General features: G+C 47.3%; 1 protein-coding gene across 2 annotated transcripts in view; it reads right to left on the reverse strand.

Annotated features, from left to right (window-relative positions):
- The window catches only part of BBS9 (Bardet-Biedl syndrome 9), a 378,994-nt gene that overhangs the window by 4,477 nt on the left and 347,033 nt on the right, over positions 1-27,484 (reverse strand). Inside the window, exon 22 of one of the 2 annotated variants that reach the window (XM_036246699.1) lies at positions 17,821-17,858. The exons of the other annotated variant lie outside the window; for it this stretch is intronic. Coding sequence (XP_036102592.1) covers positions 17,854-17,858 — 5 coding nt within the window. The 3' untranslated portion in view covers positions 17,821-17,853. Of the gene's footprint in view, positions 1-17,820; positions 17,859-27,484 lie in introns of those variants that run through there. 2 annotated transcript variants of the gene reach the window in all.

Here is a 27,484-nt window from a genome sequence, read left to right on the forward strand (position 1 = left end):
TCTCCCCTACCAGAAGGAAAAGCCGAGTGGCCGTGACCGGAGAGCCCCTGGGGGGAAGGCGGCCAGCAGCGAGACTGCACTTGGACCCAGCAGCGGGTCCAGCTGTCGGACCCAGGGCGGGCTGCCAGGGGGCCTGTCTGTAAACGGAGGGTCTTACTGCGGCCTCTCATGAGGACTGAGACCAGGAACACCTAGCGCAGTGCTCAGCGCACGGACACCTGGCGCGGTGCTCAGCGCACGGACACCTGGCGCGGTGCTCAGCGCACGGACACCTGGTGCAGTGCTTAGCACATGGGACATTTGATCATCTCAGCCTGGTGCTCATTTTCTTGGCATAGATGCCCTTTCTGCACCATTTCCATGGAATCAAAGAACTCTGGCTTTTAGTTTAACCACCTTAATTTAGCAGATATCAAAACAGAGGCTCAGAGACGGTAGCTGATACCCCTGATATCCTAGAGCTAGTTGCTGGTTTTCTGCTTCCCAAACCATTACGGGTTTCTCGAGAACACACCTCTTTTTCCAGAAAAATCTCAGTGGATTTGCTCGTACTAACTAGTACTTCCTTTCAATGATACAGAAAATAAGGAGGGTTGGCAAGCTATTCTTTGGGTATATTTTAGAACTTTGCTGATTTATTTTCTTGCCACAGAGGTGACCTCGGCAATTAACTGGGTGCCCGGGTGCGAATGTTCCATCCCTTCAGGGAGGAGAACGTCTGTTCTTCTTGTTTCATTATTTGTTTCAGAGAAATGAAACGAGGAAACACTTGGAGAACCAGGAATGGCCACAGACCTCGCTGTGACTTGCCTTCCAGAGTCTTCGGTTCATGGGCCTGCACTGCCACTAAGAATCAGAAACAGCAGAGACCTCAGCACGTGCACCAGGGACATTTCCCTTTCAATCAAGATTTACTGGATGGATCAGGTGTTTCTGAGGTTAGCATTCGGATTTCATTTCAAAGGTTCCTAATTCATGTGAAGTGTGGGGAATGGGCGCTTTGAAACGAGAATTTCCCCGTCTGAAAGAGCTTCCCTGAGAGACCATGAATGGTTAAAAAGTCCCTGTAAATACAGTCATTTGGAAAGTTTTTTAATATATTTTTCTTATTGATTTTAGAGAGAGGGGAAGGGAGAGGGAGAGAGAGAGAAACATCGATGAGAGAGAACATCAACTGGCTGCCTCCTGCACGCCCCCTACTGGGGATCGGGCCCACAATGGGCATGTGCCCTGACCGGGAATCGAACCAGCAACCTCTTGGTGCACAGGTCAATGCTCAACCACTGAGCCACACTGTCTGGGCCATTTGAAAAAGTTGTATTTCTCTCTCTCTCCCTCTCCCTCTCTTTCTCACCCCCTCTATAAGTGTGCATGAGAGTTTTTCTGATAATTCTCCCCTTCTCTGTTCATCTTTTTAGTTTTTAAAAATATATATTATTTTCTAGATCAAGGAGATATAAACTCTAAAAGGCTAAGCATCTGGCAAAATTGAGAATGGCAGGAAGGGAAAGGTGAGGGAGAGAGAAGGGGGAGGGAAATGCTGAGTCATCAACACAGTCTATTTTCTGCATATACACTTCTATGTAAAATATTTGGGGTGACGTACCGAAGGTGTCGATGATAAAGTATTAAAGTATACAAATATGTTAGCAGTTTGAAAGTTGCTAACATGTTTTAATATGTTAATAGCTCCTAACGCAGATTAGGAGGTGTAGCTAGGGAGAATTGTGGCTGAAACACAGGCGGGGACTTGCACAAGGGCCCCAGTAAAGACAGAGAGCACAAAGCTCCGGAGGAAACGTGGGGTGCACGTCCCCCTGTCGATCCTCCGCTGACCTCTTCTTCCAAACCGGACTTCAGATCCAAGGCCCCGTCTGCCCCATACTTGGACTTGGCATTTCCTGAGAGCACGCCCTAACTCGGATGGCCATGCTTATCAGAATTTTTTTAATGAATGATGTGTGTGTGTGTCTGTTCTGACCTTAAGGACCATTCTGGAGAAGCAACATTTCTGTGAAGCTGGGTCCACAGAGGTGCTTACTGGGCAGAAGCTTTCTAGAAAAGCACACATATACAAGACTGTTAGAAAAGACAACAGGCACAGGCCTCGCCCAAGGAAACAGCCCTGGAGAATCTGACACCTCCTTGGCGTTCTGGGCCCGGCCTGGCCGATCAGGCGCAGTGGATGCAAGGAACTGGAGGGCGCACGCCCACCCCCTTCTCCTCCCACTCCCCTCCCCCCTCCCCCCGCTGCCTGTCCGGCACCCGCCTAACCTGGCGCAACCGCCCAGCTGGCAAAGCAGAACACGCTTTCTGTCGTCTCGGGGGTCCTGTTCTAACATACGATGCACGTGTTCCTCCGTTCTTCTGAAATCCAGTCGACGGCTCTTCTTTCTTCCTGCGTCTGCAGGTGCCACGAGAGAAGGCTGCTCGCGCAGGGGGCCGGCCGAGGTCCCTGCGACGGTGTCCCCGGGGTGCCCGAGCAAGGTTCGGGAGTTCAGTTCCGCTGCCTAACGACAACCTTTGATCCCCCCACACACCGCGAGGACGCAAAACGTGTTCAAGACCGTGCACTGCCTGTGTTTGAAAATATTCCCCTTTCACACCTCACAGCAGAGGCCAAGCGTGTGAATAAAAGGGAGTGTAATATATTTTAAGAGGTCTAGCATGTGTCTCAACAAGTTTTAAACTCCCCATAAAGGCTGAATACTAGGTCCCTTGGGGTGTCAGGGCTCCAGTCGGAGAGTCTGGATTTGAGAGAGCAGGGTGCTCCTGCCATGAAGATGTTTCTGCAGCTTGAATAATGATAGGTGTCCAAGTGCCACTTTGCATGTAGCTCCACTTGGCTCAGAGAATTAAAAAATACATGAACATAGCTGTTTTCGGCCACTGATAATTACGTAAACACAATGTACCCAGCAGGAAAAGAGTCCTATTTACAGAAAAGCAAGCACAGTCCATAAATCCAGCGGGTTGGAATGGGTCCGGGGTAAGAATGTCTCCAGATGTCAGTCTGTAAACAGGGCTTCATAACGTGAATTCCCTAATTAGTTGTTGGTCAGCGTGGTCCCTCCACAGTGTCAGTGCATGAGGACCCCGGTCACATGTGGGTGAGCTGTTGTCGGGCCCCACGGCAGGTTAGTCACTGACATGACGACAGAACTCAGGGGGAAGAAGCTGGGGTCAGCCAACTTCTTTTGATATGAAGAGAAGGTACCATAAAATTAATGCTCGGGATCATGGAGCGGGGTCTGCTGCAGGAAATGAGAACTATCCTCTTTTCATTCCATCTGTTTTCCTAACACATTCAGTTCTTAACCTGGAGTCCTCGGAAGGACGCACGCCCAGTACGAACAGAAACGTAGAACTTAGAAAAACACCACCACTACTCACTGTTCTGTTCGAGCCCCCCACTGCCACGTGCCCACAGGTGACCACGCCAGCAAGCCCTCCGAGCGGAGGCACAGTAGTGTTAGCAGCCACCGTGGCCAGCGGGGAAGCAGAGAAAGTCCACCTCTGCTTTTCCTTCCCAGGTGATTCGTGTCTGGAGCAAAACTCAAAGATCTGTTGCTTCTGAACCGGATCTGTTCTGTCCTGACAAGTACCGTGCTTTCCCGTTCAAAGAGAAGCGGGTGTGGTTTTCACTTTCCATCTTGTTTCTCGATCCCGAGGAAATCCAACGTACAACTGGAAACAGACAATTTCAGGACGTTTCCATTTCAAATACTTTCCTCTCCTAAGTCCCTCTTCAGAGACCGACTCTCTTTCAAAAGTACACACGTACAAATAGAACATTATAGCTACAGTTGGGAAAGAAAGGAAGCCAATGGTTCTGCAATAATAATTTCTTTAAAAAAAAAAAGAAAGAAAGAAAGAAACGGGAAGAGCATAACTCCGCTTCGCCGGACACCGCACAGCGAGAGCGCCCGTTCGCCGGCCTCCCTCCGCAGAAAGTGGCTACTAACCCCCCAGGGATCCTTGAGTTTCTTTCCACAATCCAATTAAAAGCCATGATCTTCACCAAGCTGTGCTGTTTTCTGTAGTGACAGTGTCCAGGAGGTGGTTATGAACCTGGGGGCTCAGCCGAGGGACCCTGGTTGTAGCCAGGTGGAGGGAAAAGAGAGAACACAACAGTCTAGAGAGTTCCCGTGTCAACATCGTCTCTCGCATGAGATGAGGAAGCTAAATGAATACCCAGGACTCATTTGAAAAGCAACCATTAGGTTATCTAAGGAAGTGTTTCTAGAATAGCACATAACGCCATCGTTGTCAGAAAAGGGCCATGCACACAAGATGATAAGCCAGCACGCTGATCGTGGGGCATCCTGGAAGGGGGTGTGGCCCAGCAAGTGTCCCTGTGTCTTAAGCCAAGTCGCAGAAGTTGGCATCCCCGTTTTGGAGTTTCCTTTTCTCCAAAACGCAGAATCGGTGGCGTGTACTTCATGAGAGATGAAGATGCAATTGGTTAGTGTCAGCAATATGGTTATCACAGAGCCTGGCACAGAGTAAGCCTCCAATACATGTTAGCTATTATCTTCAGGACCGACCCCTGACATGCGTCAGTCATCACGGCTGCAGCCAATGACGCGTGAAACTGCCAGCCAGGAGGACAGCATAAAGGTACGTCTGACGCCCTAAAAAACTGCTCAGGTGGAAGCCGACGACGGGGTGAGCAGACCAGGTGGAATGTTTCCAGCTGGCCCCCCGGCTGAAACCAGAACTGTCAATGGGGGATTCAGATAATTCACTTGAAAAGCACGCACACACTCGTTTTCTGATGAAATCGTTGCGTCTGCTGTCACAGATAACCACTCTTCTGGGATCCCAGGAGGGATTTACAAAGGGTTCGCATGACGGGGATGATGATCCGGGCGACATCAACACATTCCTTGTTTCCCGAGTACCAGCAGCGCCAGCGCTACTGAGCCGCGCAGACCCACAGGACGAGGTGATAAATGGAGGGAGCATCGGGATGAAGAGTAAAGCAGTGGTCGGCTCGCTTTCTCGTGGGAAACTGCAATGGCCGGCGGATGAACCTTACAAGAGGAAGTCTGCTGACCTACTTACTAAACACAGGAGGCAGCCGCGGAGCGGGGGATAAAGTGGAGCATGTAAACGTATGCCTTGAAGGGAGCAAACGCCAATTATTTTTATATGACTTTAATTCTCCCAGTGAATACTTTATGGGTGTTGGCAAGTCCTTCTGGAAAAGGAAGGGATTATTAGAGAAGGATTCAGTGGCAACCGCTCACCAGTGCTCAGAGAATTAATGCTTAACAAAGAGTCATTTAGTTCATACCTCATCTCTAATGATATATAAATTTTAAGGATCCCTTAAAAATAATAAAGCATTATGGTCACACATACAGTCCTTTCTGTTGCAGTTTCCAGATGGTTCTACAGCCTGCATGATAAACAAATAAGCTTCCCGTAGCAAAATAAACACATGAAGGGAAGCAGTTTTTCCCTCTTATACAAAGAGTAGATGCTTAATAGATACTTGTTGATTTGAAAAGTGATTCATAAGACTCGAGGCAGCGCAGTCTTAGAACGGGGTGCCTTTGAAGGCTCGACCACATCACTGCAGGCTTGAGCTGGTGAAAAGCCACTCGAGTGCAGGCTAGTGAACCCGGGGAAACGCCCATCAGTGCCGTCTGCTGTCTCCTTTCTCGAGGACCTAACTCGCCCACTCTGCACATGTTTATAGGATGTGGAATGGAATCTCTCGAGTGAACACCCAGCCCTGAATATTCTCCAGGGGCTTCAAGGGCATGGACTCTGGAGCTACCTTATCAGTCGTTCTTTTTAAACTAATCACTTAATATTTCTCTGCCTCAATTTTCTCATTTGTAAAATGCGAATCATAATTGCACCTGGCTCACAGGGCAATTAGAAAGATTGAATGAGTTAATTTATGTAAAGCATTTCAAAGAGTGCCTCTTTCATAGTAAGTGAAATGTAAGTGTCAGAATGATAAGTGTTACTATTATTATCACCATCTTTTGCATTACTTATGCTAAAATTCCCTCACCTGAGCTGAAGAGCAGAGTCGAACGTTGTGTAGCAGCAGCTACAGCCCTCGGACCTCCAGGAAAATGAACTACGTGTTAGTTAGTTAATTATTCCAGTCGAACCTTCACTGGCAAAAAACTGCCCCATAGGAGATAACAGCTTGGTAAAGAAAGAACAGAGATCATGGTCTATATAAACAACAAAGGGCAGCGATGAACATCGAATCAGGAATCATTCACTGTCTCCTGACCCCACGTCCCTGCATCTTCCTTCATGTCCTCGTGGCTGCGAAATGTCTCCCAAGAGCTGTCTGTATTTGCCGTTTTCGACCCTATTCTTTTCCTTTCTCTCTTCGTCCTCCCAGTCTAGCCCCCGCCTCCACCACCCCAGGAAAGTCAGTCCTGTCAAGGTCCCTGATGGCCTCCACATTGCTTCAGGTACTGGCCATCCTCAGCCCTCGACGCACTTGACCCATTAGCAGCCTCTGATCATTCCACCCTCTTTGAAATTCACTCTTCACCTGACTTCTGGGATACTACGTCTGCCCACTGAGTTCCTCTTACCCCTCTGCCTGCTCCTTCCCAGCATCCTCTGCTGGTTCCTCGTGTTCTCCCAAATCACCTACACGTGAGAATACCAACACTCGGTCCTGATCCTCACCCCTGTCCTGAGTGCATCCCCTTGGTGACCTGATCTAGCTGCAGCACTTCAATAACATTTCCATGCTGACAGCTCCTAATTTTACAACTCTAGCCCAGCTTTCTCTCCTGACCTTCAGATTCATATATCCAACTACATACTTACTCAGTGTCTCCACTCGGATGTCCAACAGCACCCCAAACTGAACATGTCCCCAGATGCACTCCTGGTCTCCCCGCCAACCTGTGCCGCCCTGCAGTCTTCCTCATCTCAACTCCATCCTTCCGGGGGTTTGAGCCAAAACTCCCGGGACTGTTCTAGACTCCCTCCTCCTTCCTCTCACACATCAAGGCCACTGTGTTAGGGAAGGTCTACAGTCTCCACATTTAAAACATAACCAGAATCAGACCACTGCTCACCACGGTCACCACGACTACCACTTTGGCACGAGCTACCATCATCTCTCAGCTAAACCATTGCTACATTACTCACCTGCGTTTCCTTCAAACTGCCTTCCCACTTCCGCCTCTGACGTCCCTATAGACTTTCCTCAACACAGCACCAGGGAGCCTTTGGGAATGAGAGAGCACATCACTCCTCTGCTCCACGTGGTCCTCCCATTGCACCGGAGGAAAGCTGAGTGCTGATCCCTGGGACCTCCGCGCCCCACTCTGCCTCACTGGCCTCCTGCTGTCCCTGGAACACCAGGACCATTCTCTTTACCTGGGACGCTTAGCCTCTGATCTCTTCACAGGCAGGTCCCTCACCTTCAAGTCTGTTCAGAGGTGGCCTTCTTAACAACCCACTTTAAAATTATAACCTTGTAACTCTCCCTTTCCAACAGTCCTTTTCTTTTTATTTTCTCTTTTTAATCCTCACCCCAGGATATTTCTCCATAGATTTTTAGAGAGAGTAGAAGGGAAGGAGAGAGAGAGAGAAACATTGATGTCAGAGAGACCCATCGATTGGCTGCCTCCCAAACTACCCCAACTGGGGCCAGGTATTGATCCTGCCACCCAGCTACATGCCCTCAACCAGGAATCAAACGCATAACCCTCCAGTCCGTGGGCCAATGCTCTAACCACAGAGCCAAACTGGTCAGGGCGACAGCCCTTTTCTTTTTCCACAGCATTAATCACCATTTAACACTAACGCTGATTATTTTCTAACACACTGTGTGGTTCAGGATAAGCAGCCCAGTGCACCCCTAGGTCAGAAGCCTCAGGAATACTTATCGCGCTCTTCCTGCTGGTGTGCCCTGCTAGGACACGAGCTCCAAACGGGCAGGCGTCTCAGTCTCTTTTGTCTGTGGCTACATCCCAGGCCCTAGAATGGTGGCACCGCGCACAACAATTACTTGTTGACTTGAATGAATGAATCCAGGCTAAGAGATCAGGAGGAGGCGACGGGAACCAAAATCCTTTCTATTCTCCACACAACACTATCTGCATTTCTGCTGGGATTTGGGAAGGGCTGCAGCAGAACGCAGCCCAGGCCCTCTCCCCCAGCCCAGCCCAGCCCAGCCCAGCCCGCCTGCTTGCTCTCAGGAAGCTCCTGCTCTCGCTGACACGCGTCTCTAAGAAATGAATCTTCCTCGGAGCACCTGTGAGGCCGAACAGGTACAACAACGAAATGCCCAGCCCAGAGAAGAAATCGGATCCCAGGAGTAATTTTTGTAGGAGCTGAAGTTAGGAAGAAGTAACAGAGCTCTTGTAATGCTAGTTCTCGGGCAAAGTCCTTTGCGGCCGCAGGGCGCAGAGGGCGCGAAGCCATCGGTCTGCTCGGGAAACGTCCCCGAACCAGTGCAAAGGGACCCGGCCATTTCCCTGGGGCATCGGGCCGGGGCCTGGAACCGCTTCTTTTCCCCAGGCCGCTTCAGCTCGAAACGTGTTTCGAAAAGCAAGCCCAGGGGAAACTTAGGTCGGCACTGGACAATGTGTTTTACACTCCGGTAATGTACACATTTCAGATCCCTCCCTAACGCTTTGCCAGCATAAATCTCTAATTCCAGAGAAGGTGCGCTATCCTCCAAGTTCAACCCACTTCGAATGATTCACATCGACCTCCATGTCCATCTTAGACTCCTTTCTGGCACTAAAAGGCCAGGCTGCGCCCAGACTCTGGCACCGCGACTCCCCTCCCGGGGAGAACCGCGTGGACAGGCCCGTGCTCCACGGCCTCTGAGGGTGGGACACGGCTCACCCCCCACAGTCTCCTCTCTTCTTCCCTCCTCAGCTGCCCTGTGCAAACCGCGTCCTTACAAACGGGGGGTACGTGAAGGTGTCTGTGTACAGTTCAGTTATGAAAACAATTTTAAAATGGTGTCAATCACCAAAAAAAAATGTAGGTTGAAATAGTTGGTAAGACAAGAAAACATCAGGGAGAGGAGATCTCTCTGGCGGGGTGGGGGGCAGGGGGCTAGAGCAAAGCCCCCCCTCTGTAAGAATGACACAGGGAGAGAAGGGACCAGAGCAAACGTGATGAGGACAAGCAGCCCAGAGCCACCCGAGGTCAGAAGCCTCAGGAACACCAGGTGGCGGGGAGAGAAGAGGAACGGCTGGGCTGAGGGAGCCATTCTTTTGCATCATGTTCCACAGCCGATGAGACAGTCCCACTGGACCTGGGGCCTCACAACTTGGAGAGGTCCGGTCGGTGCGATCTGCACCCCACCCCCAGGAGCACCACCCACCCCCTCCTGGGAAAGTCCTTGTGAGTTTCTATGCCCTCATTTGCAGAATGGAAATACTGTCTTCCTAACAAATGGTTGTGAGGAGTAAATGGATATTATACAAAGTAGCAGAGACAAAGTCGCGTTCAGCAATTGGTAGTTATTATAATAAGTAAGAAGACTGACTGACCCAAGGTCAACAATGAGCCAAAGACCCCGTTTGGAGAAGAACCCGGGTTTCCTGTGCCAGGGCACTGTGGAGAGAGAAGGACCGAGGCAGGGATGGAGGGGCCCAGAGAGGTACAGGGTCACGGTGGGCATGCCCAGTGCGGTGCACTCGATGAGAAATCCAGGCTGTGGGTTTTGAGGGGGAACTGGGTGCCACTTCTGGAGCAGAACGTGAAGAGAAAGACTGTGGTGCATGAAGGAGCAAGATCGGGAGCTTACTTATGATAGTTGAATAATAATTACATTAGTACCACTTCTGAGTGCTCCCTATGTGCGAGCCACAGTGCTACTCTCTATGCAAGTCTGCTCATTTCATAGCCACCTAAAGTGGTAGTTGCTACAGTGTCTCAGTTTAAAGGTGATGACATGAGGCTCTCAAGCATTAAAGTGACTTGCTCAAAGTGACACACATAGTGAGTATGGGAATGTGTTCTATGCTGTCTCCAAACCCCAAATCTTAAACCATTCTATTATCTTGCTCCTCCCTGGCAGAAAGACACACAGCAATGGGACTGTGCGTTACTGTGTAAACAGTTTTAGATTGGCAAAAATACGATCAAGGTGTAGACCTCACATCCTCAATGTACACACCCCCAACTCTTTAATATGAATTTTTATTCATTTTTTTGTTACAGATATTTTACCTTTTTACCCCATTGACACCCCCCCTCCACCCTGTCCCCGGCTTAGTTGTCCATGTCCATTGGTCATGCATACATGCTTCACCCCCAACTCTTGCTCGGATGACAAGTGCAAGGGTTTGGGGGAATGACAGAGGTTTCATCTCGGCACAAAGGAAATCAGCACAGAAGTAGGCAGTGAGGAGGATCTTAGACTGTCTAGAAAGATGCGCAGACCGGCAGAGAGAATTTGGGGGTCAGGGAGCTTCTACAGAATAGAACGACTAAGAAGGGGAAGCAGCTCGTAGAAAAGACAGGATTCACAACTAGAAAGAAGCGGAAGCCAATGTCTTTTCCAACGACACGGAGGAAGAGACAAAATCAGTCTTCTAGAAGTTGGGAAATGTCGGTACTTCATATGTGACCAATCTTAATTACAACAAAAGTAAAGAAAAATGAAGGGATGATCCAGGAAGGAAACTGAGTACCCTCACGATGGCAGACAGTGGGGGGACATTCACACTTACATGGAGTCTGCCTCCCAGAGTCGGCGGAACTGGGCGGAGAAAACCCGGGAGAAACTGCTTGAGGCAGTCTCACGCGTGTCCACAGAGCAACCACATTAGGACATTAACAAATCCAGTTCCGTACGATAATATTTAAAAAGTAAAATAAAGAAAAATTATTCCAGGAATGCAAAATGATTCAATTAACGTAATTCTTGAATCTCAGCAGAGGATAACAGTCAGCATGGACTCCGATTCAAAACAAACAAAACCAAACCCAGTGAACTAGGAATGACTGTCTGAATTAGTCGGCAACATAAAATGTCTGAGTAAAGCTGATAAAAGCATTCATCGGGCTGAAGATGAGGATGTAGGCCATCCATCGCTACAATTATTTAACATTGTTCTAGAAAATAAAGGCAATGTAGTAAGAAAAATGAAAGAAATGTACACACTAGAAAAAGATTAAATTACCATGACTTCCAGATGACATGATTGCATACCTAAAAAATTAAGAATATGAAATAAAAATCTATTCAAATAGGTGAAATATTAAAAATATATATATAATATAAATATAAAAAAATGATCATTTCTTGCTACATTAACAATATCCAATTAAAATATAATGGAAGAATTATTATATTCAAAAGGACAATGTGACCTGCAAGATGATTTGGCTTTGGCTGGGGAGCATACAATGCATGTATCATGGAAAGGTACACTTGAAACCTATATGATCCTACTTACCAATGTCACCCCAATAAATTTAATTTTTTAAAAATCAATCATCTTTTTAAAAAAAAAATAAAAAAGGGATACCAACTAAATTAAAAAACAAATAATAAAAATAACTAGAAAAAAAACTAAATAAGAAATGTCAAGGCCTATAGGTAGAAAGCTAAATGTTTGTAGAAAGACATAAAAGACGTTAATAGATGGACAAAAATATAGTAACAATTCAATAGAAAAAGATATCAATTGTCCACAAACTGACTTCATACCTTAAAGCAATTCCACTGCAAACCTCTAAAGAATTTTTCACTGGAAAGTATGACACTAAGCTTCATAACAAAGAATAAATGGTTGAGCAGAATGAAGAAAGAATGAATAATAGAATGAAGGGGGATTTGTTTTGCCAATTTTAAAGGCTGTTACACTGTTACAATAGCATGGCCACGATGTCCAAACAGATGGAGAGAAAATGGACTAGCACAGAAATACTAGAGAGAGTCCCATTCATATAAAAATGTTTAGTACATTTTATAAGTGTATTTCAAATTATTGAGAAATTATGTATTATTCAACAAATTGTGCTGGAATTTTGAGTACAATATTTGAAAATAACTGAAGTTAGATATATCAAATAAATTTTAGATGTCTAAATAGCTAAATATAAAACTATAAGAAGATAAAAAATATATTTGAAATTGATAGAGGAATAGATGAATAGATTTGACTACCTAGAGGAAGTCATGTTAAAAAAGCATCCAAACAAACAAATTACCTCACTCAAAATTTAAAACAAAACCAGAACCTCAGAAAAAAATAATTGTAACATGTACTGAAGACAATGAGCTAATTTCCTTTAGAAACATAGTGCTCTTCAAATCAATAATAAACGGCGATACTCTGATAGAAACATGGAAAAGCGTGAATAAGTAATTCACAGAAGGAAAAATATAAAAGGCTAGTAAATAATAAGAATAATGCAAATTATTACAAAATTTCAAAACAAAACTACCAACAAATCACTAAAATATAGTTTTTAAAGGCAACTTTAATAGTAACCACAGATTTGAAATTAAAATTCCTGTTTCCACTTTTGATATCAATGAAGATGAAAAAAATAGTTTAAAAAATAATAATTATGCTACTAAGTATAGAAATAATAATGACAACGATGGCTAAAATTTATTAAGAACTTATAAGAGGCAAGTGTTATTCTAAGTTACATATGATAACATTTAATACTGGTAACAATCCTACCAGTTTATTTCCACTTTACGGAGGAGAAAAAGGAGGTGTACAGGGGTTAAATCACTTATCCAAGGTCACACAGAAAGTTAGTGCAAGAGATAGAATACAAACCCAAGCGAAACTATGGCTAAGTCATGTTCTTAGTAGCCGGCCTCTCCAGGTCACCTCTTCCATAAACCCTCCTCCTGCCCTAAGACCAGAGGCAGGCCCTGGCTCCCCACCCCCACGCGAGCCTGCGCCCCTGGGGGCTCTGCGCACGTGGGTGCACATCTGCACCTGTGCGTCTCCTGTACCAGACTGTGGATCTTCTCGCACTCTGGTTTGCATGTCCCGTGACTGAGCACGATCACTGGAACAACAACAGTGTTCAGTGCATGTTTCACCCACCAAATAAATAAACACAAAATATATGCATAAGCAAATTAAAGAAACTGAGTATCAAAGATCGAAGGAAAGAACTCTACTATAGAGAGAGAGTCAAGGACCAAGGATAGATAGATGGATGGACAGTGGGTGGATAGATGGATGGATGGGAAAATTATCTATCTATCTACCTACCTACCTACCTACCTATCTATCTACCTATCCATCCATCCACCTACCTACCTACCTTCCTACCTACCTATCCATCCACCTACCTACCTACCTACCTATCCATCTACCTACCTACCTATCCATCCACCTACCTACCTACCTATCTACCTATCCATCCACCTACCTACCTACCTACCTACCAGATGTGGACTAATACCACAGTATCAACTAAAAGATCAAAATTAAAGAAAAAATAAAAACAGGGCGTAGGGAAGAGGAAAAGAAGTCCAAACTGAGCATCCACCACTTGTCAGACACTGTGTTAAACACCTTCATGTAAGACATGTCACTTAAGCAGGCAAAATGGATGTTTCCATGCTGGTGGGTCTCAAGGTCCCCTCTGAGTTCTACAAAGCTGGGGAGGCCACTCTGAGGAAGAATTGATTTCTCTATTCACCTGCATGAGGGCCAACCTGTAGATACCAGCATAAAGATACAAAAGGGTATATCTAAGACTGTGTAAAAATATACAACTAAGGAGGGTGGGAGGGGCAGGCCACAGACGTGTCACTAAGTCCTGGTCCGGGGCCTTGGCCCAAAGGTGGGCGCCATCAGCATAGGCAGGAGCAGGTGAGGTGTGGAGCCCCCACCAGCAAGACGGACAGCACCACGCGGTCGTACCAGGAACTGTCCAACAAGGCAACGCAAGATTTACTAAGTTTCCTTTCCAAAGCATCCTTGATCACCAAATCTCCACGTTCTCTTTAAGCCCATGTAACTGTATAATGTCCCAGACCGGCTCCTGAGGCTCAAGGTGTCCCACACGAAAGGTCTACTGGCCGGAATGAAACGGAAACGAGCAGCTTGTCAGGTGACTGTAACTAGAACCTAAAGGGACACAGGTGCCCAGAAACGCTGACCGTGTAAGCTTGACCTTGGAATACCAGAGTCATTAAAAAAGCCTATTCATTTTTATAGAAAACAGGCATGAATACAAAGAGGACGGGGCCCATATCACACTCTTCCACGTGAGAGCCTCCGGGCTCCGCTGGGCTCCTCGGGCGCAGGCTGGAGTCCCCACGCGGACCTGGTCTGGCCTTCACTCTGCCCGGCCTCCCCACTGCCGCCCTCGCTGGTCCACGCGGCCCCCGGAACCCCTCCCGCCAGCCCGCACCTCTGGCCTTGGGGACGGGGTGCCCTTCCCTCCACCTTGGCCTGCATGCCGACCGAGAGGCCTTCTTTGACCCCTGATCCTGGCTGTGCTTGACTCAAAGACTTTGGGTCAATATTCGGCGAGGGAATGAGAGGTTGGGGTTGGGTAGAAGAACCAACGAAACAGAAGTCACAATTTTACATCAATCTTAGGAAAAAGAACAAGAACCAACAGTCACAATGTGCTGCAGGCTCTCGGGAGGCTCACTGACGTCTGCGTGTGTGTAAAACAAGGGGAAGGGCACTGTGCACAGACAACAAACAAGAGAAAACACAAAAAGCAAAATACGAGCACATTAATCTATTAAGAAATTATTAGTGAATATTTCTGGAAATCAAGCTCTGTGTGTGTGTGTGTGTGTGTGTGTGTGTGTGTGTGTGAATTCAAACTTAAACAGTATATCCTATGTATAGTATGACTTTTATTTTTTTTAAAGCACTCTAAGGATAAAATGAGATCATATCGATGATTTGGAAAGGTTAGAATAGCATATAAATGTCAGTGACTGTCATCATTCTGGAACCTGTAAGGCTCTCCCCCACCCCCAAAAGCAAGACACACCCTCCCGTCAGGTGATACCTCTAACCTACATGAAAACAAAACCAGCCATTTATCAGCTGGGCCTACTGGTTACCACGGAGGCCTGTGGGGACACAGATCTCGCCAAAGCCTCTGAGAAGTTGTGACAATTGGTTCTTTATTTGATATCTGTTTGTCAAGCAGAGATACAACTAGACAGACCATAAAAAAAAACCTGTTTCTACAGATGGCAAGGCTGAGTAAAGTGGTTTTTTATGTATAAAAAACGGGCTTAATGTACCAGGGCCATGACGTTTATAGAAATAAATTAAAGACTCAGGACATACAGGGAACTTCCACTTTGCCAGCGAGAACTTATCTACGATCATCTAAATCTACCAGAGAACTACTGATTTTTGTAACTAATGTGCTGTACAGTCTTTCCTCCAAAATGAGTACGGAATATCTTGGCCCGAAATGGCCATTTTCGAGCGGAGGAAGTGGTCCTCACACACACAGCTCTCCGTGAATGGCGGCCCAACATTTCCCTGCAGGCCGTGCCGATGCCCAGTGCACGAAGCCACCCATGGCCACTCCCCAGCACTGAAAACAACCCTCCCTTCCCCAGAGGTTCAGTTCTGAGCGACACGGCTCAGCGCAGAAGGGTGAAGCCTCTAACCCTCCAAGTTACTGACCCGCGGGTCGCAGTGATTTTCATGGAAACACTCATCTTATAAAACTTAAAAAGTCCCAAATCATCTTAGCATCCTGGGGGAATCTGTCTCCCTATAAATGTTTGAACTGGAATGATTTCGGTTAGACCCCCCCCCCCCTTCAGCTATTTCTAGAAGAGACAAATGAATAACTCCCATCTGCCAGTTTTATCTGTAAAAATGTTCCGCTTGGTAAAATTACCCTTTAACAACCTCCCAGGACACTCTGGTTCCGTCTGCTGCAGGATTCTTTGATGTAGTCTCTGGTCTCTTATGAGCAGCATATGGGTATCGCTCCCTTAAAGAAAAACAGACTCATCTGGGAACACAATGAATAGCAATCATTTTGCATACAAATAAGCAATCTGCCCAACTGCATTTCCACCTGACTTCCGTGGGCTTGCTTCTCAGGTGCTGCAGGGACAGCAGGTGGAGGCTAAACACACATGAAGAGGCCGTCGGTTCCTTCCACTGTCTGCAAGGCAACGCCACACGATGGGCTGTCTGCTCTCAGGGATCACCCACTGGACTGTCACCAGTGGCCGGCAGGACCCGGAGAACTGAGCTCAGTCACAGAAAACCACCCGCTGTGCTGGTGAGAGCACACAGTGTGGGTGGGCTCCTGGGGCCTCAGTTCCAGCTCCACAGCTGTCCGGTCTCAGGCAGGACCGTGGGGGCCTCTGTTTACTCATCCGTAAAGTGGGGGAGTAACAGGACCGAGCTGATGGACTTCTGAAGAGATTAAAAGAGATGATCTACATAAGAATGTCAGGCACACAAACAGATACAAAAATGAGCAATAAATGTTGGCAACTGTTACTTTTATCATGAAGAAATTAGTTAAAAACAGATGCCAGTTGAATAAAACGTGTTGCTGTATTGATGATCCAGCTGTGAGCACCAACACACAGAAGAATGCACTTCATCGAGAAGGTGCCACTATCCAACAAATACACCGACTCACTTGTTGGGTTGTTGCTGTCTCCCCAATGAATGAAATTCATCCAGTTGAACATAAACTGCTTGGTTTTTAAGATTTTCAGCAAACATTTGCCTTAGACTTGGGTGTAGAGGTTGAGGGACTTGGGTAATCCTCTCATCTGTCTTGAAAACCCTCGCTGACCTTGCATTTACTGTTTGTTTTTTCTACCCCCATCTAAGGGGCAGCTCGCTAACACTCTATTGAAATGGCTTCTGAAGTCTGGTTGTTGTCCAGGGCAACTCATAATTTAATGTCCCTCCATCTGACCGTTCCAATGACAGGCAGTATCCCAGCCACTACTGAACGCTTTTATTTTCAAGGCTCAGACGGATGGAAAACAAACCTCAGGGCTGGGGTCGAACCTTCCAAAGAGTGATCGTAAGTATATTCAAACTCTTAACAATTGAGAAAATACATTTCCCTGCCATGGCACACATAAATAAGACCGATGTGAGGCGGTGAACGGCTTGCTGACCCTAAGGCCCGGCAATCTTGGGAACAGGACAAACAAGCGCTCTGTCCTGCTCCGTCCCAGACAGAATAGGTCCTGCGTCCTGGCCCCCTTCCAGCTCATAATGAAGTGTTCCAGAGGATGAAGTGCGAGCTTTCGGAGGCCCCTGAAGGAGAGGCTGAATTCCAAACAAAACATGGAGAAGGACGGCCCCTCCAAAATGTCCCACTTTTATTAGGGTTGCAAATCGGAATACCCAACATTAAGATTTTCAAGCTGTCAGGACTCGGGGCCCAGAAGAGCGAGCTCTGTAGCCCCCTGAACGTGGAGAGACAGCCCTGTGGACCAACAGGAAAACGGCCTGCAAGAGGCCTGAGCCGGGCCGCATTCTCCCCTTTGAACACGGAGGGTTTCATGTCCTGGTCCCCCTAATGCAGACTCTCTTCGGGCTCGAAGCCAATGCTGCGTACTAGTTCTTGCATATGCTTTTTCTTTGCTAAGTATGTTCTGAGTCCAGATGGAGACTACACCATTTCCCTCCGTCCCAGATGGAGGAAATATGAAAGCTTATATGCTGATAGGGGATAGATTTTAACAGCTCGTGAACCTCAGAACATGGATGTGAGGAATGCTTCCCAAAAGGCACTGGGACGTAAGGACGGAAATCCCTACCTGCAGTCCTGGTACTGTTCCGTTGCAGGCTGTGGTACGAGACAGTGTGCGAGGTACGTGGCAACACACACTGCTTCCTATGTGATTTCTGCTTTGTCCTCTGGGTCTTGCCAAAACTAGGCTTCACATTTTTAGGAGAAACATGCAGAGAGATGGAAAAGTGGTCTTAAAGGGCCAGCACAGCAGGTGGCTGCCTGAGAAAGAGAAGCAGTCCCGACGCCGTCTTGCTCCACCCCAGGCCACAGCCGAACAAGTCCCGTTCTTTCTGGGGTGGAGCTGGTGTCCTGCACGGTGGGGCACAGTGGGCATCAGAGCTAGGGGCCAGCTTACTCGCCCAGGCCAACTCGCCCCAGACTATTCTGTGACCTTGGGCCAATTGATTAAAATCTCTAAGCCTGTTTCCTCTGTGCAGGGGTGGGAACATCTTCCCTCCTTATTTTAGGGCTGATGTGAAAATCAAACGTGATAACTTAAATCACTGGAATAACACAAAGTTATCACAAATCAGTGGAGTCACAGGGTGACCATACGTCCGAATGCAGCTCTCGGCCTACTTCGGAAAGGGACCTTCCTCTAACGCTGTCACACACTGCGGAGCGTCGCCTGCCATGGACTCCGTGACAGCACCATTCATTCACCTGCTGGGACGCTGCAGGGGACACGGAGCCACAGAGATCACACAGAATCAGCTCCTCTCTGTCCTCCTCTCCTTGGGACAGGTCGGAATATCTAATTTTTTAATCATTTCATTTTTTAAAAAGACAAATATTTCTCAGCTTGAGGGCCTGGAGTTCATAGTGGTTAATCCTCCTATCCCTGCCCTGTTCAAGTCAGGTGAGGTCACGTAACAGAAGGAGCCACCTGTATGACGGCTTATAGAACCGGAGAGCGACGATCAAGACCAGGAAACGAACATGGGTGTAACACTATTAGCCAGTTCACCTGCAGGCGTCATTCAAACTTCGCCCGTTTTTCCACGAATGTCCCTCCTCTGTCCCAGGAGCTAGTCTGAGAGTCCACATGGCAGTTAGTTGTTGTACCCTTCGGTCTCCTCTAACAGGTAAGAGCTGCTCGGTCTCGCGTGACCCTGACACTTTGGAAGTGTACTGGTGAGTTATTTTCTCGAATGCTTTTCAGTTAGGGTTTATCTGGTGTTTCCTCATGACTATAGCGAGGATTTGTGTTTTTGTCGAGAATACCACAGAAGTAATGTTGTATGCTTCCTCGTGACTCATATCAGTGGCACACGACATGGACATGTCTCATTACAACTGATGTTAACTGCGCTTGTTTGGTTAAGGTGGCGAATACAGGTTTTCTCTGCTGTAAAGTAACACGTTTCCCTTTCTAATTGATGAGCGTGTTGGGAGCGTGCCTGGAGACTATGCAATATCCTGCTTCTCCTCCAGCTTTCTCCCACCGACAGGAGCATCCACCAGTGGATCCCACCTGCATGGTTATCACCATGGTGATGGCCTAATGGTGACTGTGTATTTCCCTCAGTCCCTCTATATTTATTAAATGGAATTTTTCTATAAGGAAGAGCTGTCCTGTGTCCCCTGGTTAGTTATTCAATGATTCATGTATGTCGATATGGGTTCGTGGATATTTATTCTATGGGTTATAATCCAATAGCATCATCATTTATTTTGTTGTTAAAATTGTTCCAGCTGCCGAGTGCTCCTCGGGGTTCTCTGTGTCCTCGGAAGGGCGAGCAGTCTTTCCGGAACTGGAGAGTATTCCAGGCTCTTCTGGGCCTCCCAGCCTCTGCCCGGGTCCACCACGTCTCCAAGGAGCCCCGGTCCCTCTCCCTGCTGTTGTGCAAGTTCCAAATTTTATATTTTTTGTCCTATAGACGAGGGGCTATTACTATTTCCCTTTAATGCAAAAACCTCTTGCATTTGGATGTGCTTTTAATCTTGAGAAATGCTTTTCCACACACAGGACAATACTTATGATAGAGAAAGTAAAAAAAAAAAAAAAAAAGAACAGAATATAAAGATGTTTTAAGATAAGCATGTATCGCCCTGGCAGGTTTTGCTCAGCAGTTATAGAGTGTCGGCCTGCGGTCCAGAGAGTCCCAGGTTCGGTTCCCGTTAAGGGCATGTACCTCGGTTGCAGTTTGTCTCCAGCCCTGGTTGGGTCGTGCGGGAGGCAACCACTCGATGTGTCCCTTTCACGTTGATGTTTCTCTCTCTCTCTCTCCTTCCCACTCTATCTGAACAACAACAACAACAACAAAAGATAAGCATGTATCGCCTATGTAATTAGCCTTATTCCTTTTAATAGAGATGGTATTTAGACACCAAAATCCAGGCACTAGGAATGCTCAGCCCTGCTAGTCTGTCCTTGATTCTCGGTCCTCTCAGCAGACAGAGCCAGAGAACGTCATGTGTACTGACCACAGCCCATGCACACATCCATTTTATTTTTGCATCTACATATCTGTACACACAGATATATATTAAAAACCATGAGTCTGTGTTACCTGTGATTTCAGTCCGATATGACAGGGTCCCCCCTTCCATCACTCTAACCTCTGCCTTTAGTCCTAGAACATGCACCAAGCAGTATCAGAACTGACAACCCTTACCTCCATGAGAAACAGGTTCATGAACTTGAGGACGGTATCTGTGACCGTTCCTTTTGCCCTTAGCCTCACAATATCCAATCAAAGCACTGCTTTCCAAGACCGCTCAGATTGGTGCTTTTCTCTCCCAGTCACTTCGATGTGGGTATGTTACTAATTCACAATGGAGTTCGGCTCCCCTGTTACACTGTGTGTACATGTTGAGTCCCCCGCATCCTGGTCTCATGTATCTGTTTCAGGCTGCAGGGAATGTAAAAGATTACTGTGGTTTGGGAAGCAGAGCAGTGTACAAAGGGGTTCTCCAGGGAGAATGGCCCCTCCTCACCCCTGCCTTCCTGTCCCCATCCCCCCTCCTTTCCAGCTCTGTCTGCGCTCCCTGTGGGCAACCAATCTCTTTACTCTCTGGTTTCCCCCTCCTGTCTTTCTTTCTCACAGATGAGCAGATGCACACATATTTTCTTACATTCTTTCTTCTTACCTGAAGGGAAGAGTACCATGACACTATTCTACACAGCATTTTGCTTTTTCACTTGACAGCATCTACTGTTCAACATCGTTTAAAGGTAAGCTCTCGTCGGAAGGTCGGGGAGAGATTCTGAAACCAAGCGGAGATGCCGCGCAGGAAGACATGGCGCAGTCAGCACGGGCGCAGTAGGGGCCACAGCAACCCCCGCACGTGCTCGGCTCCACCACACACCACGTTCCAGGAACTAGCAACAAGTCCCAGCACCTTGAACTCTAAGGGACCTCCAGCCTAGAGGGGAGCGCCTGGAGGGGAGGGCAGTTCGAACACACTGGGCAAGCGCTGTGATAGGGTTGGGGCGCGAGGAGAAACGCGCTGTGCTTGGCGAGGGACGAGCACGAGCTCCTGGAGGAGACCTCAGCTCCTGGAGGAGACACGAGCTCCTGGAGGAGACATCAGCTCCTGGAGGAGACATCAGCTCCCGGAGGAGACACCAGCTCCTGGAGGAGACCTCAGCTCCTGGAGGAGATACCAGGTCCTGGAGGAGACACCAGGTCCTGGAGGAGACACCAGCTCCTGGAGGAGACACCAGGTCCTGGAGGAGACCCCAGCTCCTGGAGGAGACCTCAGCTCCTGGAGGAGATACCAGGTCCTGGAGGAGACACCACGTCCTGGAGGAGACACCAGCTCCCGGAGGAGACATCAGCTCCCGGAGGAGACATCAGCTCCCGGAGGAGACATCAGCAGGCTGACAGGTGAAGGTGAGGAACTGGCCAGGCACGTCTGCCAAGGCAGGAGCGAGGTGCTCCGGAGGGGGCGCCACGTCCCAGGGAGAGAAGGAGAAAAGGCAGGACGGTCGTGCACGAAGCGAGACACGCGGGCAGTGGGAGGCACAGCCGGAAGGAAGGCGCTGATGAGACCAGGGCTTAGCGAGGGCCCTGACCACGGCGAGGAATTCAGACTTTACCCTAGAGACCGTGGGAGCCGGGGGTAAGGTTTTAGCCACGGGGGTTCTCTTTACATGTCCTGAAATGTAGAAATGTACTGAAGAAGCACGAGGAAAGGGAACAGGCTGCTGTAACAGGCAAGGGAGCCACCGGCGCCTGGAGCACGTGGGGGAGAGAGACCGGTCAAGACCAGGGCGCACGTCGCTGACCCCCGGCGGCAGAAAGTGCGGTCCAGGGACGCAGGACACCGAGAGAGGCAGGCTTGCGGAGGGCGGGAGGTGGAAGATGCCTTCAGTTTCTGAAAATGCTGAGCTCAAGGTTCCTGTGTCACACTTAAGGGGGAAGGCCAGTAAGTGGTTGGATGGGGGACCTAGGCTTGGGGGAGATGCGCGGGGTGGATAAAAATCTGGAAGTCATCAGCACACCAACAGTAACTAACGGCAGAATTAATATCAGCCATTAAGTGAGAAGGAGCCAAGGACAGACCCTGAAAGAAGATCAACTTTTCCGCCGCGGGAGAGAGGCCCACCGAGGAGGCTGAGGAGGAGCACCAGTGCGATGAGAAAACCAGGGGGGGCATCATGGAGTGGGGGGCATTTCAAGGAGGGGGTCGCAGCCGGCACCGCCACACGCTGCTCGAGGCTTTCAGACAAGTTTGACTCTGGAAGAAGGAGAAAGAAACGGAATGGCCATCGGAGCCCTGGCCTCCGGGGAAACGCACGTCATCTTAAACGTCCATGCTCGGAACAGAGGGAGGGAGAGACTCCGCTGAGTTTGAAAGCCGCTGGAGAAGGAAGGAGTTTATATATTTCAGGTCGGCTGAAGAGCAGGGCCCCATCAGATGGAAAGGAAAAGCGTAAAGGTAGGGTCCCAGGTAGGCGTGCCACAGATTCAACGGGCAGCTGACGGATCTGAGGTCGGGACCCCTTAGGTAGCGCACGTGTCATTAAATCTGCGCCGACAGAACACAAGCTCGGGTTCCGAGGGGACAGAACCCGAGCACCATCCCGGCTCCTCCTCCTTCCGCAGGTCTCCCCTTCCCACTGCAGCTCCCGCGGACCGAGCCCACCAGCTGGGGGACGAAGTCCCTCCGCTGGTGACTTTTCTCATGTCCCCGAATTGCAGCTTTCATGCTCTTCACATACAGGACGTCCTATTTGTTCTTCTGGTTTTCTTTGGAAAAAAATGTGTCTCTAATTTGTCAAATGTACATTCTTCTTCAATGAAATTTTAAGCCAATTTAGAATATTTCATTTGAAAGCTTTGTCTTTATATTAATAACACATGTATTTTATAACTTTTTGGCAAAAAAAAAAAATGTACTGTATACATACAGTAATGACTCACTAATTCACCTTGTCAAAAAAGAAAGAAAAGGGAAAAAAAAGAGAAAAGAATAGCACGTCGATAATAACCAGAGCTATAAAAAGAACTAACAAGTGTTTAAATTTGAAGAACTTGGAATCTTTTCCCTCCACCTTTCGAGTCACAGACAGCACTGTGACACAATCAAGTCCTCTGACACCTTGGGCTCGGGTCCTTACTATGAGTGTGTGGTTGTCTTTACTACACGGGAACTTCGAGGCTGGTATCGCTCTCAAAATGTCCTCTCCTCCAGGAAACAACTCTCCATCAGAATCAAAACGCACACGTGTGTATCTTACAGATATATCGTATGGAGACAAACACATACACATATGTGTGTGTGTGTATATATATATCGCAACGTGAGATTTTTCAAAATTCACAAAAGCACAGACATCTTTTTCAAAAACCATGACTCCTTATCTGTAGCATTGTTTGATCACCCACCTAACATTATGCCGACATCTTAGCAATAATGAGAATCAAGGGGAAAAAGGGGGAACGACTGTAACACTTACAACAATAAAGATAAAAAATAATAATAATAAAATTAAAACAATAATGAGAACCAAACCTGCTCATTGGTATATATCAATGTCACGTGTTGCTATGTGCATGTGTGTGTGTATAGAAACACACACATATATGTATATGAATGTGTGAAGCATGATGGAGTCTGTCCCCCAAAAGGCAGGAACCACAGGATCTATGTCTAAAGGAGACACACTGGGAGAGCAAACTGGTCCGGGTGTTTTCTGCAGACCACGCTCCCTGTGCTTTTCCCAGCAATGAATACGTGGTCCACATCAGCTCCTGGGACGCGGTCCATCCACTGCCTGCCCGGTACCTGTATAAGCAGATACTCCACCGCTGCTGCCTAGCAGTCTTCCGCTGTTTTTCTAGCTGTATTATAGAGTCATCCCTACAACAGACACACCTCGTCTGGGAGCTGAGAGCCTTAATGTTTTGTATTGATCTGGGCTCCACTTTCAACCCCGCTTGGGGGCCGGCTGCTATGCAAGTCTCCCAGGCAGCCCTGAAGACAGGCTGTTAACGCGAAATGATGGCACGCATGTCTTTCTCCTTCACTGCAAGACAATTCCTACAACCTGGAAGCTCCAAACCAAACACAGAATTTAAAACGATCCCTGTGGATGCAGACTGGAGCAGCCGCTATGGAAAACAATGTGGTGTTTCCTCAAAAAATTAAAAATTGAACTTCCATTTGACTCAGTGATCCCACTTCTAGGAATATACCCTAAGAAGCCTGAAACACCAGTCAGAAAGAATATTTGTACCCCCATATTCCTAGCAGCACTATTTACAATAGCTAAGATCTGGAGACAGCCCAAGTGTCCATCAGTAGAAGAATGGATAAAAAAGCTGTGGTACATATACACAATGGAGTACTATGCAGCTGTAAGAAAGAAAGATCTCGCCCTGGCCGGTTTGGCTCAGCGGTTGGAGCGCCGGCCTGCGGTCCAGAGAGACCCGGGTTTGGTTCCCACTAAGGGCACATACCTCGGTTGCAGTTTGTCCCCAGCCCTGGTTGGTCGTGCGGGTGGCAACCACTCAATGTGTCCCTTCACGTCGATGTTTCTCTCTCTCTCTCTTCCTCTTTCTCTTCCTCTCTCTCCCTCCTGTTCTATCTGAACAAAAAATGGAAAAATGTCCTCGGGTGAGGATTAAAAAAAAAGAAAAGAAAGAATGATCTCTTGTCCTTTGAGACAACATGGAGGGACCTGGAGAGTATCATCCTGAGATCCTGAGTAAGGCAAGCCAAACAGAGAAGGACAAGTATCATATGATCTCACTTATTTGTGGAATATAATGAACATAACAGTCTGAGGAATGGGGTAGTCCCAGAGACATGGAGGTGGGGTACAGACTGACAATCCCCAGAAGAGGGGATGGTGGGGGAGAGATAAACCACAGAACTTATATGCATGTATGCATGAACAGTGGACATGGACAACAAACTGGGGACAGGGCAAGGAGGGAGGGGAAGGGGGGAATCAGTGGTGGGAAAAGGAGAAACATCTGTAACAAAAATTAATTAAGAAAAAAAAATGATCCCTGTTATCTTCATGCAGTATGAAGAAGAAGAAGAAGAAGAAGAAGAAGAAGAAGAAGAAGAAGAAGACGACGACGACGACGACGACGACAGGCAATTAAGAGAAAGAACAGAAGAAAAGAAACTACAGAATGACATCATTTTGTTGACTGCGATGAATAGCAAGGAAGAAGTTGTTAGTTGGCACCAATGTATTTTCTGCCAACCCACAAATGCTGTAGCTGGTGAGTAGGTACTCCCTTATTTCTCTTAAGTTCTATTTTCCTGAAACTCTACCAGGCAAGTTGCAGGACAGGACCAGGCTTCCCGGTACCGAGCAGGTGCACATAATAATGGGCCAGAAAGGAAGGTCCAACTCGGACAGCCTCGGAAGCAGGCTGAGTCGGTGAGAAGGGGGCAGTTGGCCACAGAAGCACCTCCAACATGCCACGAAGCCCAGAAGACGAAAGCATTTACTCGCATCTGCAGTGAGTCAGATACTAGGTTAAGGGACTTGATCTTTCTTGGTATTTCCATATCCTTGTGAATTAGCATTTTGGAAACGACACGGGAGCAAATGGTAGACAATTACTAGGTAGAATCTGGATTTAACTAGGTCCACCCAAAACCAACCTTAAGCTATTTCCACTTCCCCATGCAGCCTCACCCACACTGAACGAATATGTCCTGCTGGTGTTACTTTTTAAAAATTTTTTTCCTTATTGATTTTTAGAAAGAGAGGGAGAGAGAGATAGAAACATCAATGAGAGAGAACATCGATTGGCTGCCTCCTGCATGCCCCCCACTGGGGATCTGGCCATGTGACTTGGGCATGTGCCCTGACTGGGAATTGAACCGGTGACCTCTTGGTAGATGGGTCGACACTCAACCACTGAGCCACACCGGCTGGGCCCTGTTGGTGTTGTTAGACCTACTCTGCAGCTCTCCAAGCCAGAGTCTTAAGTGTTAGTTCCAAAGAATTAGCACAAATCATTCTTTTCCTCAAAAAGAGAGCTTATCTCCCCGCAGTGAGTTCTGATTGTGGAGAAACGGGCTGGATCTGCTTTCAATCTCAAATGCCTGGTAAGGCAACACAGAAATATTTGCGAGATTGTTATTCTGCTCATATAATTAGCACACATTACATTTTCACCTCCTTTCCAGAAGAAACTGATCAGGGTTTTAAAGTAACGGCCAAGAATTTCTTTACGTAATCTTCCATGGCAGTTCGAGAACATCTGACGCAAAAGGAATGAGTCGTTTTCAGTCATAACAAAATAAAATACAAAAGTCATCACGCGGTGAGTGTTTCCCGTGGGCAAGGTCTTCCACGCGTGTCTCAGTCCACACAACGCTACTGTCGTATCAGCCAAGGAGACGGGGCTCAGATGGATTCAGTTACTTGCTCAAAGTCACGTGTCAAGTAAGTGGTGGACTAGAATGCAAATACCTGTCCCTGCCTCCATCTGCCCTGCCCCAAAACCACAGCACGTAACCCTAACTAATCATGTAGGTAAAAGTTACAAATATGCTACTAGAACGGTGTAGAGTGAGCAATGAAAGAAGAAACCCAGAGCTTAAATGTAACACCCAAAGCCACAAAACTAGTAGAAAACATAGTCGACGCTGAATTTTATCTCAGTAATATTTTTTCTGATACATCTCCTTGGGCAAAGGACACAAAAGAAAAAATAAACAAAGGGGACTATATCAAACAAAAAAGTTTTTGTACAGCAGAGGAAACCATCAACAAAACAAAAAGGCAACTACCGATTGAAAGGAGATATTTGCCAATGGTAACATCCGATAAGGGGTTAATATCCAAAATTTATAAAGAACTCATACACTTAACACCAAGAAAATGAACAATGCAATAAAACATGGGCAGAGGACCTGAATAGATACTTCTCCAAAGAGGACATACAGAAGGCCCGTAGACATGTGAAAAAATGCTCAAACCTCACTAATCATCAGGGAAATGCAAATTAAAACCACAATGACATATCACCTCACACCTGTCAGAATGGCTATTGTCAACAAGCAAGACGTGTTGGTGAGGATGTAAAAAAAAGGAAACCCTGGTGCAATGTACAGTCCTGGTGGGACTGTAAATTGGCGCAACCACTATGGAAAACAGTATGGAGGTTCCTCAAAACATTAAAAATAGAACTCTCTATGACCCAGCAATTCCACTTCTGGGTATTTATCCAAAGAAATCCAAAATACTAATTCCAAAAGATGTATGCACTCCTGTGTTCATTGCAGCATTGTTTACAATAGCCAAGATATGGAAGCAACCTAAGCTGATGATTGGGTGAAGACGATATGG

This window comes from Molossus molossus, unplaced genomic scaffold (assembly GCF_014108415.1).
Source record: "Molossus molossus isolate mMolMol1 unplaced genomic scaffold, mMolMol1.p scaffold_m16_p_7, whole genome shotgun sequence".
NCBI classification, from domain to species: Eukaryota; Metazoa; Chordata; class Mammalia; order Chiroptera; family Molossidae; genus Molossus; species Molossus molossus.